This window comes from Lagopus leucura, unplaced genomic scaffold (genome assembly GCF_019238085.1).
Source record: "Lagopus leucura isolate 7727_CA_CO unplaced genomic scaffold, USGS_WTPT01 Super-Scaffold_100017, whole genome shotgun sequence".
Classification (NCBI taxonomy): Eukaryota; Metazoa; Chordata; class Aves; order Galliformes; family Phasianidae; genus Lagopus; species Lagopus leucura.
Genome location: NW_024962271.1, coordinates 9,240,554 through 9,259,006, shown reverse-complemented (window position 1 = coordinate 9,259,006; position 18,453 = coordinate 9,240,554). Strand labels below are relative to the sequence as shown.

The window sequence follows — 18,453 nt, the reverse complement described above, 5'->3', positions numbered from 1 at the left end:
CCCGCGAGGCCGAAGCCGCCCGACACAAAGCGCCCCGCCGCCGCCGCCCCACGTGACCGCGGCCAGCCCGCGAGGGACTTCCCCAGCAGGCCGTCACGGCGTGCTCGCTCTACAGCGCCCCCCGGCGGCGCTGAGCTTTGCCCGCCGAAAAGGCGGAGCGCGCCCCCGCGGCGCGCCGAGCTCGAGCGACGCCCATTGGCCGGCGGGCTCTGAGTGGGCGGGGCGGGAGAGCGGGGCGGGGCGGCTGCCGAGCGGAGCCGCTTGGCGCGAGGGCGGCCAGGGAACAGCGGTGCCGCGGGCGGAGGGACGGGCGTCAGGTGAGTGCGGGGCGCGGGGCTCCGTTCCGAGAGGGACAGCGGCTCTGCGTGAAGCAGCGCGGGAGCTCGCGCCATGCCGGGCCGGGGTCCGCGCGGGCTCCCATCGGCGGCTCTGCGGCGAGCGGGGCGGGCTGCAAAGAAGGCGGGGGAGAAAGAAAGAGGGAAAGAACGCCCCGAGCGGCCGCGCTGCCCGTGCTGAGCGTTACGTGAACTCCGCTCGGGACACGGGCGTGCCCGGCTCGCCGTGCACGGGGCTGTGGGGGTTCAGCCGTCTCGCTCGCGGTGGAGGCGCTCCGCTTAGCGAGAACGAGCACGGAACCGAAGGCGCGGGGACAAAGCTTGTTGCTTAGCCTGCGGGAGCGCGTTTCGCACCTGCCCGTGCGTAGGGGCTCTGGGAGGGTCGGAGGCCTCCGGTCCCCCGGTGAATGACTGCTGCGTGCTCCCGTGCGCTGCTGTTCTCTTGGTGCTTGTGCAGCCCGGCCCGCTGTCAGCTTGGTCTGCGCCGCACTCGGGCGCCCGGGGCTCTGCCGGCTGCTAGCGAGGGAAAGGCGAGCCGCAAGCGGGCAAAATGAGAAGCGGAGCGGTGTTCGTTGCTCGCCCCGGGCGCTCAGGGCTGGGTGGGGAGGAGCTTCTGTCAGCCCTGTGTCCCGAGGCCTCCCAGCTGCCAGAACCTGGAGGAGGGAGAAGTCTGGAGGGAGGGGAGGCGAGGCGCGGAGCGTCGTGCTGCTGCGGGTGCCGGCAGAGTCGGGCCGGCCCAGCGCTTGGTGTGATTGCGGATAGCGAGACCTGTCCGCGCAGGTTGGCTGCGGGGCTGAAGAATCAGGCAGAACTGCTCCCAGCGTTGCTCTGCCTGCACTTCAGCTGCATACAGCCTCAAAAGCATAGCCCAGGCTGAGTGACCCGGGAGTACTGCCAGGCAAGCATCAGCATGGCTATTTATATTCATAAGTTAATAAGCACTCATTGTTAAAAAGTGAAGTTGCGTGCAGACAAAATAGTATTTTTCCTTTGAATACCAACTGTACAAACTGGATATGTTTGATCACATGCAAAGTCAACAGATCATGACACAAAAAAGAATGGAAACTTTGCCATGCTGAAAACTCTCATGTAAAGTAGGATGCCAGTAAAGTACATCTTCCCACTCTTCTACCATGTGAGGCATATGTGCATTTGCATCACTCGGTAACAGGCAGCGCAATCTGAAGTCACAGAGCAAACCTGATGAAAAAGGGAAAAAAATATCTACTAGAATGACTAGAATACAATTTATGCTCTGCTTTTTATACCACATCACTGTTGTTCCTAAAGGCAGGGATGCTTCATAGTAAGGAAACCATATTATTCTGAAACTGCCATACATAGCAGTTCCATTCCAAAGCAGCGCTGAGCACTATCTGCAGTGAGTCATGCTATTAACATGGAATCTGTCTGTTGTTTAGTCAAGCCTTGGGCTGTGTAGAAATTCGGGGCAGGGCTGCTCTCCCTCACGGTGGGACGGGGTGAGCCACCCCTTACAGCTGGCTGCCTCCCCACAGCTGAACAGGGAGTGCAGAGTTGTACTGAAGCTGTTGTCCAAGCCTGAAGTTAAGCAATGTGAGTCCCACTCTTTTTTTCTTTTTTCTTTTTTTTTCTTTTTTTTTTTTTTTTTACTTCTGTGCTCCAGTTATTTACTGGAACGTTATTACGCCTGAGGGGATAGAAATGGAAGAAAAAAGCTTTTATTTTGCTTCCCTGTGAGAACTCCTTAGGGAAATATCCAGGCCTAGAGCAACAGATGACACTTCTAGTTGTAGCAGGGAGATTTTCCCAAGAAGGAGTTAGCTTTTCTTAGTTAACTCATGGCTTTTTACGTGTGTAGCAATCCGGAGGGAAGAAGGTACTCTCTGTGTGGAAGCGTGACACTTAACAGGAGCCCCTTTTTGTTTCCTTCACATTTCACACTTTTCTACTACATAGCTGCTCACTTTGACTTCCTCTGAAGGTATTTTCTTATACTACTTCCATCTCTCAGATGCTTTTTTTGTAACTATTTAACTTACGGTTAGCTTTAAATTGCACATCACACTGGAGGACACACACGAGTGGGTATATTTCACACTGTCCAGCTCCATCACATCTGGACTTCAGGACCCTGAAGATTTACATACTCACAGGAAGAATTGGGAGGCCTTGGCATCCTGCCTTTAATTGAAGGAGAAGATTCACCCAGGGTTGTCCTCTTTTGGTGACATGTCAGCTTGGGTTTGCCTGGCTGTGTGCGTTTCCAAGATCCCAGCAGCTCCTGCAAGACAAATCTTGGGAAGGTTGTCAGGCAGCAAGCAGGGCTGATGGAAGCCATGCTGGTATCCTGCAGACAAGCCCCATGCTGCAGAAGGTGCTGCCTTTGTGCATCAAAAAGAAATCCCAATAGCTGCAGCTTTTGAGAAGCACTGGTCACACAGCACTGCTTACAAAAAGCTATTAATGCAGAGTCATTTCCTTCAGGTTCCCTCACAGGGCTGAACCAGCACCATTACTTTGTACAGGACTGCTGGCCTGCTCTAAAGAAAAAAATCTGGGGACTGGAGAGAATTGAGCAGTCTGTTAAATAGCTTAGGCAATACATAAACAGTGCACAGCGACCTCGAACAGCTATTCTGCGGTTTCCCTTGTAGCATTCTGAAAGGTATTTGGAGTGAAGGGCAAGACAAGAATGTAAATCGTCATCTCAAATGCTCAGAACTCAGCGTGTTGTTGTCTTTGCCTTCCCTTTCCCCCACATTCCAACACTCTGGCTATAAGGACTCAAAGATGGGAAAAATGTGGCGAGAGGTTCTATATGGGTTATGGTCTGAAATGCTCACAGAAACTAGGACTGCACAGATCCCTGTGATCTGTGGGCTACCTCGTGATTGCTGAACTACCTCTCTGTAAGAGGAAATGACTCACTTTCTCGTGGATTGTTAGGCCTGAATAGTCTTGGTGTACCATTAAACTCAGAAGGAATTAGGTGCACTGAAAAATTTAATGTACAACATAAAGCACTTTTCTTACTGCAAACTATTAGTAGCACAACATCAGCGTTTGCTTCAGAGCTACCTTTATGTACGTTTTAAAAAACCACAAGCACCTGGGCTGTGTGAGAACAAGGGTGCAGAGGTGCAGGGAAAGATGAGCATGCTGCGATCTACTTCCCTTTCAGCAGACATCAGGCTATTTTCAGAGTGATGTGTCTTATAACTGGAAGCACAGGCAGCCAAAGCACAGCTGGGGCAATGGAGGAAGGAGCTGGCTGTGTGTTTTTTTTTATTCATGTAGCTGCTGCCTTTTTGCTTTTCTTTTTTTTTCCTTCCTTTTTTCTTCATTTTGTCATGCAGGGAGGATCAGTGGGAACAAACAGTAGAGCACTCTGTTTGGTTCCAAAAGTCTGCCTCAGCTCTGACCCAAAACAGCATTCTGGGCGGTGTGTATCTGTAGCTAATCTTCAAGAAAACGAGCGTGCAGGCAGAAATGGGAGACTGGCTCCAGAGACCACAAATGTTCTCCCTGCATCCAGCCCATCATCAGCCAGCTCACAGCACTAGCACAGTGCCTGTGCAGCTGTGCTCACTGCTGGCAGGGACAGAAGGGCCTGGCCCTGGACCCCGCCAGCTGTCACAGTGCAGAAACTCCCCGTGTATGAAGTATTTCAGGCCAGTCTGCTTTCTTTCATATGGGAATGCAGTTATACTGGTAAAAAGCACGGTTGTAACGGAAAAGAGGGTTCTGTATTAGAGAGCTTCCATTGCTGAGAATGGAACCACCCCAATGCAGGCCAGATTGTTGCAAAGTGCGGTCAGAAACTTTGAAAAAATAATTCTAAAAGGTCATAAACTGATGTGAAGAGTGGAAAAGAGATTATTTTAACCTCCACTGACATGAGAAACTTATCACGTGCACGCAGGCTCGCTGCTCGGCCTCGTCCTGGTGGTCTGCCAAGTGCAGCTTCACCACTTCTTTATTTTCCTCTCTTCAGGGTGAGCTGGAGATGGTGGACCACCTCGCAAACACCGAGATCAACAGCCAGCGCATTGCTGCTGTGGAGAACTGCTTTGGGGCTTCTGGACAACCCTTAGCTGTGCCAGGGAGAGTCCTTTTGGGAGAAGGGATTTTAACCAAAGAATGCCGCAAGAAACCAAAGCCTCGCATATTCTTCCTGTTCAATGACATCCTCGTGTATGGGAGCATAGTGATTAACAAAAGGAAGTACAATTCCCAGCACATCATTCCCCTTGAAGATGTCACTTTGGAGACGCTGCCCGACACCTTGCAGATGAAGAACCGCTGGATGATCAAAACCTCAAAAAAGTCCTTTGTGGTTTCTGCGGCCTCCCTGACGGAGCGGAAGGAGTGGATCAGCCATCTGGAGGAGTGCATCAGGCACCTGCTGACAAAGACGGGCAGGCAGCCCTCCACAGAGCACGCGGCCCCCTGGATCCCCGACAAGGCGACAGACATCTGCATGCGCTGCACGCAGACCAAGTTCTCCACGCTCACTCGAAGGCACCACTGCCGCAAGTGTGGCTTTGTGGTGTGTGGAGACTGCTCCAGGCAGAGGTTTTTGATGCCCCGGCTGTCCCCCAAGCCCCTGAGGGTCTGCAACCTGTGCTACAGGCAGCTGCTGGCAGAACAGAAGAAGGAAGAGGAGGCTGACTGTCGGCAGCCGGGGCGGTACCGTTCTGCCATCCCAGGCTATGAACCCTCCAGTGGTGATGACAGTGACAAGTCTGATGATTACAAAGTTGACCAGTGGCCAGCAGACACAGAGTTTTATACCTCAGAGGTGTCTTGGTCATCTTTCCATAGCTGACCTCCTTGAGAACCAGCGGTGTTTTCATATTGGGAAGCCAACTTCTGGCCTCCAATGCATGTCCTTCTTGGTGTGTTCTGCGGAGGCCGTGCCTGGGAAGGTGGATATTGGCCCCTGTTTGTGCTGTCTGCAAGGGGAACAAAGGTCATGGACTACCCCAGGTCATTCTGAGAACGTCTCCTATACACAAGCACAGAATGACAGCTTAGAGAAGAGGCTGGACTAGAGATCAGTCTTGATCCAAGTGAGTTCACCTTTCTGTGCCTTAATCTTCCTGTCTGCAAAAGTGGAGCAATAATACTCTTGGGAAAAAAAAGGAGCTAGCAATCATAGCAATCCTTGGCTGAAATACACTTGCCTGCTCGTGTTGAATTCCTCCTTCAGAGGTGACGGGACCTTCAGACCCTTCTGGGGCTCTGCAGAAAACTGGTGCTTTTGCTTCCCATGAGGCATTCTCTGCAAAGAACAGAGAACTTCTAGGGCAGGCTCTTTTCACAGGTATTACATCAACTTTAGAGATTGTCATTGCAGCTGTGCAAACCTGCCTCTCCTCAGTGGGTGGTGAGATAGGTATGGACTTTGACTTCTACACCAGAAATTCTGAACTTCGGAAACACTAAGGAAATGGCACTGTGAATGCATATGAGGCTCATCAAAGGGCTGGGGCTCTCATAGAAAGAAATCGTGATATCAGATATGTGTGCTATCAGACAAGGAAGGGAGGGATGGGAAGAGGGACAGGTATGTTTATACAAAGGAGAGAAGGAAAAGGTTTACTGCAGCTGACTCAAGAGCAGAGCCCCAGATCTCAGAACCAGGCAGTTTCACCAGATTGCTAGAGAGCTGATGACCTCAAGCCTATCAGGAAAAAGAGTTGCCCAGGGAAGACTTTTAGCAAGTCTTAATCTGGGGCATTTTTCTAGAATTTTTAAAATCAAAGAGGTTCAGCATTTTGATTCCCACTCCCTTCCTGAAAAAGACCTCAAGGAACTGAACACTCCTGTGCTCCCTCACTTGTATCAGTTGCACAAGTCCAAACTTAATGTCCTTCATGCATCTTCAGGGCTGGAGCACAAGAAAATTAATTTGAGATGAACTTAAAAGTTCAAAATAAATTCAAATATTTGAATAAACACAGTTTACTTCTGTCATAATGTAGTGCTGGAGTAAATATGCTGAAAATCAGACAACAGCAATTATATTGCAGCAGACAATTTCCACCAACTCAGTTAATAATTTTAGTATATTTTTGTATGGTGTATTTTATTTTCTGGGAAAGGAACATGGCTGAGAATACACCGTCAATGTTATGAACCATTTCCTTACCAGTTTCTGGTCTAAATATGGCATTGAATTCCACGTGGCCAGATTTAGATTTTTTTTAAATTTAAGCTCAGAGTAATCATTCTTACTTTATTTTGTAAACTGCCACTGTCCAATCAATTTGTATTACTTGACTGTGTGGGAATAAAGATACAGCCACCAGGAAGAAGCCAGAAAATGTCAGTGAAGTGTGTTGTTATTTTACATGAGCCTTAAAAAAGACAGATGCTGTGATTCAGGCATGGCCAGCCAGCATGAAATCCAGCTCTTAGCAACTCTTCAGCCATGAGATGAACATTCTAGTCTTGTATTTGCTACCAGAAGGTGAGTATTTTGGAAGAAACTGCCAAACCTGATGCTTCCTTTCTGTTTATACTCTGTCCGAGTTTTCCCAAGTCTTTTGCAATCCCCTGTGGTAATCTATGTTGATTGGGATGGGATTTTTCCGGTGGGGCCACAGCTTGGAATGGGTCAACAAAGCCTTCTGACCTAAACAGATGTTTTTTAAAGTAGTAAGTACACCAAGTTCTGTTTTTTTTCCATCCCTCTTCGAGTTTAGTTCATAATTCTGAGCAGCAGTGATTGTTTTTATAATGCCTCCCACCCACCAGAAGGGTGTATATGCTGTGCAAACAGAAAATGACCTTAAAAATAAACAGCCATTAGAACAGTTCACAAGCCAAAAATAGCACAGTTGTTGAATCAGTGTGCATAACTTAAGTTCCAATTCTGTACTCCATAGGCAAAACTCTCAGTTTCTTCCCAGTAATTGGCTTCAGAAACGTATTCCAGTTTTGAACCTATTCCTCAGTCCTCTTAGAGATCAGTTTTTCTTCTATATCCAAGGGTCTTATTATTATCAATTCCCAAGAGATCTGTGAACTGTTTTTATCCACTAATGGAGGACAGTCACACCTCTAATCATCACAGAATCATTTAGGTGGGAAAAGATGTCTAAGATCATCTAGTCCAACAGTCCACCTGCCACCAGAATTGCCCATTCTCTGTGTCCCTGAGTACCACCTCTACCCTCTCCTTAAACACCTCTGGGAACAGTGACTCCACCACCTGCCCAGGCACCCTGCTCCAATGCCTCACCACTTCTTCTGTATGGAAAAACAGTCAAGCACAGAAAAGCTGTGACACCCGTGAGACTAAGGACAACTGGCAAGACACGCACCACTACTTTAAGTATCAGTCTGATTGTTGCTTTAGGCCCGAAGTGCACACTGGCACTTGCACTTCCATGAACTTCAGACGGACACACTGACTTCCTGTACCTTCATATTCTTTCTCAGTTTTCCATTCTTGCAAGACAGTCAGTGCTGCTCTCAGTGCTGCAGCCATGCAGACAGAGCTTGAGGGCATTTCTCAGCAGCTGCTCCTGCAAATGCTGGCTGTGCTGGTGCTGATGGGCAGGGAGACCTGGAAAGTCTGGGGCTGCCACAGGTTGGAGAACACGCTTCTCCTGAAAGACCTTAGATACAGAGGGTATCTGGCCTCCTCAGCATACGGGTTTTACATTATGGTCAGTGCTATTACAGTCAATCTTGGAGTTTTCCAGCCTGATTCTATCTCCAGTGCATTAATGGGGCACTTCCTTTTTCCTTTTTTTTTTTTTTTTTTTGTTTTTTTTTGCTCAGTACTTCTGCCAAGGACTCATTAAAATCTGAAAAAAACAGCAGAAGGAGCAGCAGTCTGAATGCTCACTTGGAAAAAACATGCAGGCAGGAGAGTTTGTGGAGTCACAGCCACTCCCTAAAGGACTCCCAAACACAATGTGTGGGGATTAGTTGCCAGAAAGGTTTCCTTGCACAGGTTCCTGCCTGAAGATGTTGAGACCCAAACACAGCAGCACTGTGTGACCATTCCAGCAGGGGTGGCTGGTTCAGGAAATCCAACTGGCTGAAATTGGGTCTTTCTGTTCCTTTGAGCAGAATCTGGAACCCAGTCACTGTAAGAGAAACGCAAGAGATTTTTGGCACTCAGCAAAATCTCTGCTTTGCAGCTGGGCACACGAGTCAGATGACAGTCCCCAAAGCTGCAAGAGAACAAGAGAAACAAAACTGGAATGTTACCAGACCTACTGAAGCTGCTGGGGTTTCTCCATCAGTGACAGGCAAACAGAGATAAAGGCATTGCTGTGATGAAATCCACATTAGCCCTTCACAATCCCTGGGAAGGAAGAAGAGACACTGCCACAGCAGCCAGTCACAAAAGCAGAATAAAAGCAGGGAAATGTGATCTGTGAGTAAACTGAAAAGAAAGGATGGAAGGGTTTCGGTGGAGAGGCGTGTTCCTGCCTGAGGCACAGCCATGGAACACCACAAGCTCTGGAGCACACTGCTGACTCAGCACAACGTCCAGCCATCTGAAGGCAGCACAGTGAAGTGAGCCAGCTCCACAGTTCCAAGTTACTCAAATAGTTTTTATCCCAGGCAGAAGTTCTGGCTCTGCCACAGCCCAGGGCCTCTTCCATCTCACTACAACTGCAAAGCAGTTTTTCCTCAGCTTGGGATTTTTGGTTAACAAAGGAATGACAAGCACAGATGGACCCAACCACAGCAGAGCTTTAAAGAGACATGTCTCAAACTAAAAACAGAGGCTCCTACTTCTGTCTGTTTCTGCTCCAAGCCTCTCCAAGCCACTCTATGCTTTCTGTTATTTCCACTGTGGACACAGTAACAGAAAGTAACTTCAAGAAACTCTTGCCCAGCCACCCCAGATAGAAACACTGGAGGGGCTCTCCCAGAAGCGCTCTTCACCAGGGGTGCAGCAAACAGCCAGGGCTGCTCTACACCATACATCACACACACAAATCATGGTGCAGCACACTGTATGAGAAAGAGCCTTTACTGCCTCTGGACTTGCTCACAAAACCTCAGAGCAGCACTCAGTGCTGTGTTCTTGAGGTAGCAGCTGAAGGAGAGGCATGCAGGAAAATGGTTACCAAACATGCAGTAGCACTGAGCAGCTCCCTTTGAAGGCAGTGCTGGGCTTCCTTTCCAGCAAGACCTGGCAGTGACAATAAACCATAAGCAGGTTCTCTGTTCACCTCTCCGACTCTCACAGCCCAGGGCATGTTACACAATCTCCCTGTCGCTGTTCCATCAGCCAGAGCTCTCACAACACTTCTGTGCAGCCCAGGGCTGGGCTGGGCAATGGGCACAGTGCTGCTGGTGCCAGCTGTGTGTGGCCGCTGGGCACTGAGGGAAGCTTTGGTACCTATTTCATCAGAGCAGACTTGGTCTCTAGATATTTGTCCTAAAGACAATCTGAGTGTTTTGTTTTAGAAAAACAGGATTTGAGAAAGGAAAAGCATTAACTCAAGGCCAGATGGGCCTCTTCCTCTAACAGAAGAAGAAAAGGTCACACGTGGCTTTTATCATAGATGCAGCATATAAGGTAAAAGCAGATGCCTTAGTTGTTTCATACATGAAGGCTCCTCCAGAGATACCAGACGGAAAATAAGGGTGGCACCACGGCCTTTCAGCAGATCTGTTCCTTCTCCCATGAAAGCCCACAGAGGGACCATCTTCATGGCACACCCCCACAGCCTGCCTTCAGGCACACGGCCTGGCTGAGATCAGCTGGGTTGAGTGCGAGCTGCCAGAGCCTGCTTACTGCCAGGCCCAGCAGTAACAGGCCGTATGTGACACGCTGCCCCAGGTGCCTGAGCACCACTGACAGCAGCACCCAGCGACTGTCCAGACCACCTGAATGGCTTGGATACTGCAGTGCAAGCTGGCAACACAGAAACACACACGAGAACAACCAGTGCCCAGCTCGCTGCACCCAAGTCACTATTTTGTTTTCATCAGAGTTTCTGTCTTGAAGAATGTTTACTCAGCAGCAAGTTTCAGATAAACCAGTTTCTAGCATTTCAAAATGTGCTCAAACAATCTTGTTTACTGACCAGCCTCTAGAAACCAAGCAGCCCAGCTAGACTTCACAGTGCATGGCTTTCTCAGCCTGCAGGTCTTTGCTCGTTCATCCCCAACCCCAGCCGGTGTCAGTGGCACTGGTGATGTGGCCAGGGAAGGGCTTGGCCTACAGGTATCATGCAGCCTCCATGTTTGTTCTTTCTCTTAGAACCACCTTCTATATAAGTGCAAGACGTGCATGCCAGCAGGCTGAGCAAACCCATGCATCTGTCCCAACAGGTCTGTATAGATCCCAGCAGGCACTTCAGCAGGGACATCACACAATGTGGCCATCTGTTTGCAAGGATGGAGCCTTAATGATGAGAGATTCTCCAAAACCCAGATAGTAAAGAGCTACAGTGTTGATTAGTGAAGGGTGACAGATAGAGGCTGTCACACTTTGCTGTTTCAAAACTTCAGAAGTACCTCTGCTGCTATAATACAGCAGTTAATGCTATGATAGAACAGCACTATCAGTAAATGTACAGCATGGATTTTCCTAATATTGCCATCTTTTCAACAGAAAAAGACGAATTCTTTGTTCCACAGTGGAATAAAATTGGTTCAAATCAGACACTAGAAATGCCAGTTTCATAGCCCAGCTTTGTTACAAATACTCCCACCAAATCATAGAGCTTCTATATCTGCTTATTACTTGCCCTCATTTGTAGACAGCAAATATTTATCATATTTCATATTGCTCCCTTGCAATAAAGACAAAGCAGGAGGTACAAAGAGAGATGCAAAATCTTATAGCAAGAGCCCAGTCCATGAAGCCAGATGGGAGCAGGAAGCCTGCAGGACTCCAACACACCCATGGAGTTTGCTTCCTGTCACGGAGCAGTCAGAAGTGAGGCGACGATTTCCAAAATGGCATTTACATAACTCACGTATAAGGCAGAGCCACTGAGTTACAGGCTTCTAATATGTGACCACAGCAGGTTTATTCTATTTATATTCCGTAGGCATGTTACCCTCATTAGAGCGGGATTTGTAACAGCTAGTGTAACCATCAGAGCAGGGCAGTCTTGCATAGTATGGCCCTGTTGCTGAAAACCCACTCCTTCCATGAGCTTCAGCTTTTGAAGCATGCTGGCAATCACTAACAAAGCATTCAACATTTTAGCTGATGTTCTCTTTCTCTCAGGGAACGCAATAACCAAAATCTAGCACATGATTGTATCACAGCAGCAATTCTAAAACACATGCTTGTTATTTTACACATTACAATTTAGAAACAGATCCTGGTAAAAAAGGGTTAATCCTCAACACAACTTCCCCAGTTTCAGCATCCTCACCACCCTGGAGAATCATCAGGGAAATTCACGAACCATGCAGGGAGCCCATGAGGACTGCAGCTCCTCTTCCACGTGGGAGATGGGGAGGAGACCTGTCTTGGAAGCGAGCAGAGAATCTAGTCATTAAAGTGAGCGTGAGCCACAGAGCTCCCATAAGACAGGCTTCCAAAGGCAGTTCAAGAGCCAGATGTGGTCATAGCAGCTGTTTCGACCAGACCAGACTGATCCACCTCCAGTAAAGCTCTGCCTCCCGCCCAGCAGCACTTGAACTTTCTGCCTCCCACTCCCCCAGCAGAATTTCTCTCTTGTGTTTTGGAGACTGAACTTTCCTGGAGCCAAACTCTGCACAGCTACGACCCCTGGAATGTGTGCTGGAATGTGGAGAATACACTGTGCTCTAGGAAGCTAGCATCTGGCAGAATGCTGGAACTGAACAAACCTCACGCATTTGTATCTGCGAACTGACAGTTTGCTACAGTTTCGGGAATAACAAGACAGCACTTAAATCAACTTCAGTCTTGTGACAGCAGTTAAACATTCAAAAAGAAGTGCAGGACTGTTCCATCTGTGTAGGGCTCATGCAATCTCTCTGAGTAGAACCACTTTCCCTTCTGCAGAACAGAACAACGGCATGACAGTATTTTAATGTAACTTCTACTGAACCCGAGTATGAATGAGCTTTGTTTCTTGATAAATATTGTCTGTTTTTAGATTCTAGTGCCACGGATGCATTTTCTTATTGGTGCAAAGAATAAAAACATTTTGGATTAATTCTTAAGTTGATATTGTAATGTTGAGAAAATGAAATATCCGGTTGCAACCAACCGAGAGGTCAAGTTTTCCTCTGGTTTGCTTAAGTGCTTATTTACACACTGGAAATTTTCAGGGAGGAAGGCTCCACTCCTGAGAAGGGATAACATGCACAAAGGCAAGTGGGCAGGTCTTCCCCTCTTAAAGGAAAAAGATTCCATTCACACATGTGAAGCATGCTGCACTGTTTTCAGAATGTGATTGCTTTGGCAGCACATATGTCATGTTTTATTTGCAGTAGCACATATGTTGGCATAACACTACGGGAATTGTATTAGATTGTGTTTGGCATAACACATATAAGTAGCCTTAATAAACCAGAGCCACAAGTCACCTACCTGAAAATTGATAGGGAAAGTGTAACAAGCATCCATAGACTGTGTATGGGAACTGCTGAGTCACGGCCTGAACCTCTGATTGATCACCTGAGGTGAGCCATGAGTCAGCCAGAGGAGCACAGCTGAAGGCAATTCACTGTGCTGCCGGAAGGGGTGGAGCCAGGCTGCACCCCTCCTAGACCTATTTAAGAGCTGGCTACCAGAGGGGAAGGATCTCTTCTGGAGATCCCCTCTTTTGGTGTCTTCTGGTGAGCTCAGCTGAAGGGTAAGCTCTTCCACTTATTCTCTTTTTGTTATCGTTGTCTGCTTTACCTTACTCTCTTGATTATATTGCGATTATAACATCTTGATATCTATTGATTATACACAATTATATTGTGATTATAACATATTGGTTATACAGACTGATATTTCTCTCTTTAAGTCTCTTGCAAACCAGCGGCTGATTCTGGGATAACGTGTTTAATAGTCCTTGCTGGCCCTCTCTACCATTAATCTGCCTAATCACTTTTTGAACACATTTCTGTTTTGGCATCCAGAACATCCTGTGCCAATTTGCTCCACAATTCACTTTTAACACTGTGAAAAAGCACTTCCTTTTACCTCAATTGTTTCAATGGGTACACCCTGACTTTTATGCAATGTTATTGCTCTTGTTGTTCTTCTATGTGCCATTCACAGCCTTTACTAAAGTTCCCTGCATTGGTATCTTTTCCAGGTTGAACTATTTTCAAGTAATCAGCCCCTTTTTATACAGATGCACCTCCATACCACATCATCCTCTGAATCTTTTCTAGCTCTGCAATTGCTCTCTTGGGCTCAAAAAGGACTGATGAGAATGGGACAAGCAGACTCAAGATGTGGTTGTAAACTGGATCCATTCAGTGACATAGCAAGTTAACTGCTTTGTCCTTGGTTTCCTTCTTGGTCCATTCCAACCCTTCTATTTGTTTTCTGATCTGCTGAAAATACAGCATTGAGCTTGTATTTTGAGAAATCTGTCCACAGAGACCTCAAACCCTTTCCTGAGAGGAAATAGGTCTTTCAGAGCTCAGCATTAGGACTATATATTTAGGGTGATCTTTCTTCTGTGGGTGTTTTTCAATCCTAGGCAATATCCACCTTTCTACTGATGACTTGCTCAAGTTCAAGCTGGCAGTAGATGCAGACAGAAGACAGCAGACACTGGAGTACTGGGAGCAGATGACTTAACTGCACAGAAAGGCATTGAAATCCTGCAGTTGTAACAGAGCTTACATGTTCTTCCTTGACATGCCAGCACTGCACCTACACACAGCATGACTTTGTTTTCTGCTGTGGCAGGGTACACATACAATAATAAGGACAGCAGGGCACCAGCAGCACACAAACTGGGGCTCTTTGATTAAGACCAGCACAGTGCCCAGGTTTAACTTTGGTTCCAGTGGCACGAGGACAACATCCCTGGTTAAGAAATGGTGGAAGCTGTGTACATTGGTGTATGCAAATGGAAACAAACTATTGCATAACACTGAGGCCACTCTGTTGAATGCTTGACACGATGCTGCTTTGCACGAATATTTGAGGTTCCCAAAGGTGTGCTAAAGCTAACCAAAAGAAGCGAGACAGCTTTGAAGTTCACCTTAATTGTTGAGGTTGGTTAACTGATTTCCTGATTTTTATCTGAAGAAGCATCCAGTTTTGTTTTATTGCAGAACAATATAGAAGAGTTAAATCACATATAATACAAACACAAGGTTTTGTCACAAGGCTATTTTGGCAGATTAACTAATATCAGTGGAGCACTCTGAAGATGTAAAGAGCTACAGGAGCACTCAATTTTATCCTCATTGCTACTTATCATTAGCACTACAATACTGAGGCTCTTCTTTGCCCTTTACTCAAGTGAGACATGCTGCAGCCACTTTCAACAGTCCAAGTTGCACAGAACCTGGGCTAGGGGCACAAAAGACCAAAAGAAAGATCCAAGTTGGCAGCAGCACAAGCTCCTGCAGAGTTAAACTTCAGAGAGGGAAGGAAGCCTAAAATATGCAAACGGCTGCCAGGCAATTGAAGGCTGTTCACTGCGGTTATGGAAAAAATATTTTCTATATAAATTCTTGGAGAGAATGCCAGGAAAAAGCAAGCAAGCCCCTTTTATGGAAACCAACAAAAACAGATTCAAGGCCCTGCTTTACCATCTCCCTCTTTAGTATTTTATTACAGATTTTGCTCCTGCACAAGCAATTAATAAACTGCAGCTTGGTAAAAAATATGCTCTACTTTGGCATTCCTATGGATACTTCAGCAAGTCTTTAGTTCTAACACAATATTTGCTAAACAGTTTTGTCCAGTCCCCTCCCTTCTGAACTAACCTGGAGCATTTGCTCTTGCACGCCATTTGTCCCTAGCCCAACTACCACATTCAGCTGTTGCATCTTTTCTTCACAGCTCTGTAGGGAGCAAGTCTTCAGTTTATGACTTTGGAAAATCTGTTACTGGTGGGCTTAAAATTAACCTGGGAGGGCAAGGAAGAAAAATTAGATCCCCTCTAATTTTGGCCTAAAGATTCTTAGAGCTCGAAACAGAAGTCTAAACTCAAAGGTGCTTGTCTTCATGCAGAAAACTTCCATCAGTATCAGAGATGCGAGAAATATTTTCCTCAGTGTTACTGTACACTGGCACAGTTAGCTGAGTGAGAACAATTTAAGAAGGAAATACACACAAATATCAGAAAAATGTGCTTACCTGTAATTCTAAAACCAAACCAGGTTTATCCACTGGCTCACAAACTGCATCATGGCAGATGCCCATCTCCTGCAGCTCCAAGGGAATGTTGATCCATGGGAGACTGATTCTGCCTGCACTGGTTGATTCTCTGGATAGAACATCATCTTTGCTGAAAGATCAGCAGCAAAATTAGATGAAATCACACCACTTTGAGAGCATCACAAAAGTACAGATATTTAAATGCCATGTCCTTACCAAATGTTCGTGTTTGCCTAAATCATTCTTGCTGCACAATCATCCAAAGAAATGAATGCTTTCATTTTTGCAGACTTCAGAATAATTTTTATGTATTTATCTCTTAGGCTCTTTTGGAATTCATAAATCATACTTAATGAGAAGTATTAGCTCAGACTTACTGCAATTATGTAATGAATGTTTGATTTCTGGCTTGCAGCCTGAAAAATACATAGATTTCTGTGATCTCTAGAAAGGTAAAGATGAAACCCCATGTGTTAATTAGGGGCTAATAGCTTTAGTTCACTGCAATAGGAAGATTTTTTTTTTTTTTTAAAGCTTTCCAACTCTGATGAAGGTCTGCTATTCAATTAGTCTTGAGTAATTTACATCAACTGGCCAAGCAATGACAGCCTAAGAAGCTATTGCTTTCTCCATAAGATCTTTTACTCTGGGGCAAAAATGCATTGCTTTTATATTACCAGTAGTCACCATCTGGCTGTACTGTTGCTTCTATCCTGCTAGTACAGACAGAATTTAGTGGGTCCTACCCTGCATCTGTGTAGCATAAACCCCACAGATCTGCCCATATTTCACTAGTTATTGCTACTGAATCTGCTGCAGTACAAAAAATGGAAAGAAAGAAAGAAAAAAAAATTCTACATGGCATAATTTTTGACTAAATTATTTAAATTGGTATACATTATATATGGCTGGAAATAGGTACGTGAATGCACCAAAATAGTAATAAAAAAAGAAGCCTACATTGATAATGAGGGATCCCATTTCATCGAGTTGAGGAATGTGCTGTTCCTACTGAGCCCAACAGAAGACCCTTCTCTGATAAGATCACAGCACAAGCATCTTGTTCACAGGAAACACTGCATTCTGACACAAGGACAATAGCAGGGGTTATAGCAAATCACACATGCCATTCCTTCTGCTGTTAGCCCCTCAGACTAACGGGTTGCAGAAAAGCTTACAGAAAGACAACAGCGAATTACTGTCAAAGATATTCTAAGGGATTTTAAAAAAATAATTCATTTTTGGGCAATCAAGAAGAATCCAAGAGATGAAGTGAGGATTTGACTTATCCTTCATGTTAAATGCAAGCAATCTCAGTCAGATCATTTGAACAGATTTGTCATGAGTATGACTGTCTAAAATCAATTTGCTTAGTGACTTTGAATAATACAATCACCATTCCCTTCCACAAGATCTTTCTCTGGGTTTCGTAACAGATTTCCTATACACCAACTAAAAAGGAGAAAAGACATATTAACCATCATCACCTAGACAGTCATGATGTTTAGTCACCAAATAGCTGTTATCTGAAATACAAACTCAGTAGCTTTTTATATTATGTGTATTTAATAGAATGTCTCTTCCAAAGAAGAGCTAACCTAGCACACCTGAGTCCTCTGGAGCATGAGCTTTCCTCCCTAACAAAGAGATGGGTGTTATCAGGAGTAGGAGAAAGCAGCCATTCCAACTCACCCATGTCATGATGCACTGAAGCACATATGGAAGGAGAACTGGAGTGTAAATTGTAAAAGGGAAATGCAGTTCTGCTAGAGCACAGTGGCCTATAATCAGACTATGGTAGATGGTATCACACCACTAGAGAAATTTCAAACATGGTAAGAAATAGTCAAATAACAATAAATAATAACTCAGTGCTGATACTATCACACCCCATTTTTTCTGTAGGTAATTGTCATGCCTCACAGCCCTCCACCAGGAGCTTGGTATTGTCACTGCCATCTCACCTTGAAGCATCTCACTGGGGAGCTGAATTACTGATCAAATCATCCAGCAAATTATTGCCATAGCAGATTAATCAGCTTTCTTAAGCTGCCCTAAGTCAACTAGCACAGCTCTTCTCCAAATCACTCTTTTGTTCAAAGTGAGAAGGTAATTACAGGACAGGCAGGGAGGACCTTGAATCTAGAGGAAATGCAGCTACTATTTTTCCCTCCAGAAGGTCAGAAACCCTATACAGACAGATATTCAGCACTCCTTCCTGTCAGCAGCTCACAAGTTGCATTTGAAAGAAAGATGGAGACTCAGGTTTGTGCTTATCCTTCACCAGCAAAGCCCTGCACAGCTGCAGGTGTGCAATCCTGGAAGAACAGGGACTTGTCCTTAGGAAACTGGCAACGTGATGCTGATCTATGTTATTTTGCATACCAGAGTGAAAGGTTATTGCTGACATGGCAACTAAACAATCAGAGCTAAGAGCCACCAGACCCTCATCTGTGGGGATGCACATACCCTGCAGAACCTCAAGTTTGAGGTTCAAAATAGCTCTACCTTGTGTGCAGACTGAAATTGCTGTCGAGGTTCTCATTTCCAGCCGTAAACTCAAGATCAGCCTTTGGTATCTCTACATTGCTTTGCAACTTATTTGGATTTCATAGCAAACACTTGCCTTGCAGTGCGAATCTCTGAATGCTGCCACAACAAAAAGCACAAACTGTCCTCCTTCTCCTGACTACATATTTTCTCCCACAGTGAAAACTGTCATGCAGCTGCAGCAAAAATTTGTGCAGTCACAGCCCAATTATGATAACGATCATTTAAAAAAGCCTCTTTGCAGGGGAATGCAAATGAGTGCACATGAGTGCTAGTTATAGGTGGATTGATATTTGTAATCTAATACAATTTCAT

At 45.9% G+C, this 18,453-nt stretch overlaps 1 protein-coding gene across 3 annotated transcripts; it reads left to right on the top strand.

Annotated features, from left to right (window-relative positions):
• The first annotated feature begins 252 nt into the window (after positions 1–252).
• PLEKHF1 (pleckstrin homology and FYVE domain containing 1) lies at positions 253–12,439 on the top strand. 3 transcript variants are annotated; one of them, XR_006180253.1, is made up of 3 exons: positions 253–317; positions 4,315–6,795; positions 8,115–12,439. XR_006180253.1 is itself a non-coding variant. In XM_042877297.1 (2 exons), the coding sequence occupies exon 2, from the start codon at positions 4,327–4,329 to the stop codon at positions 5,146–5,148; it is 822 nt and encodes a 273-aa protein (XP_042733231.1). In that variant the 5' UTR covers positions 253–317; positions 4,315–4,326; the 3' UTR covers positions 5,149–7,789. The 3 variants fall into 3 exon arrangements, 1 of the variants encoding a protein (XP_042733231.1); XR_006180254.1 differs by having other exon boundaries at positions 11,678–12,425; XM_042877297.1 differs by lacking the exon at positions 8,115–12,439 and having other exon boundaries at positions 4,315–7,789.
• Positions 12,440–18,453: the final 6,014 nt, after the last annotated feature.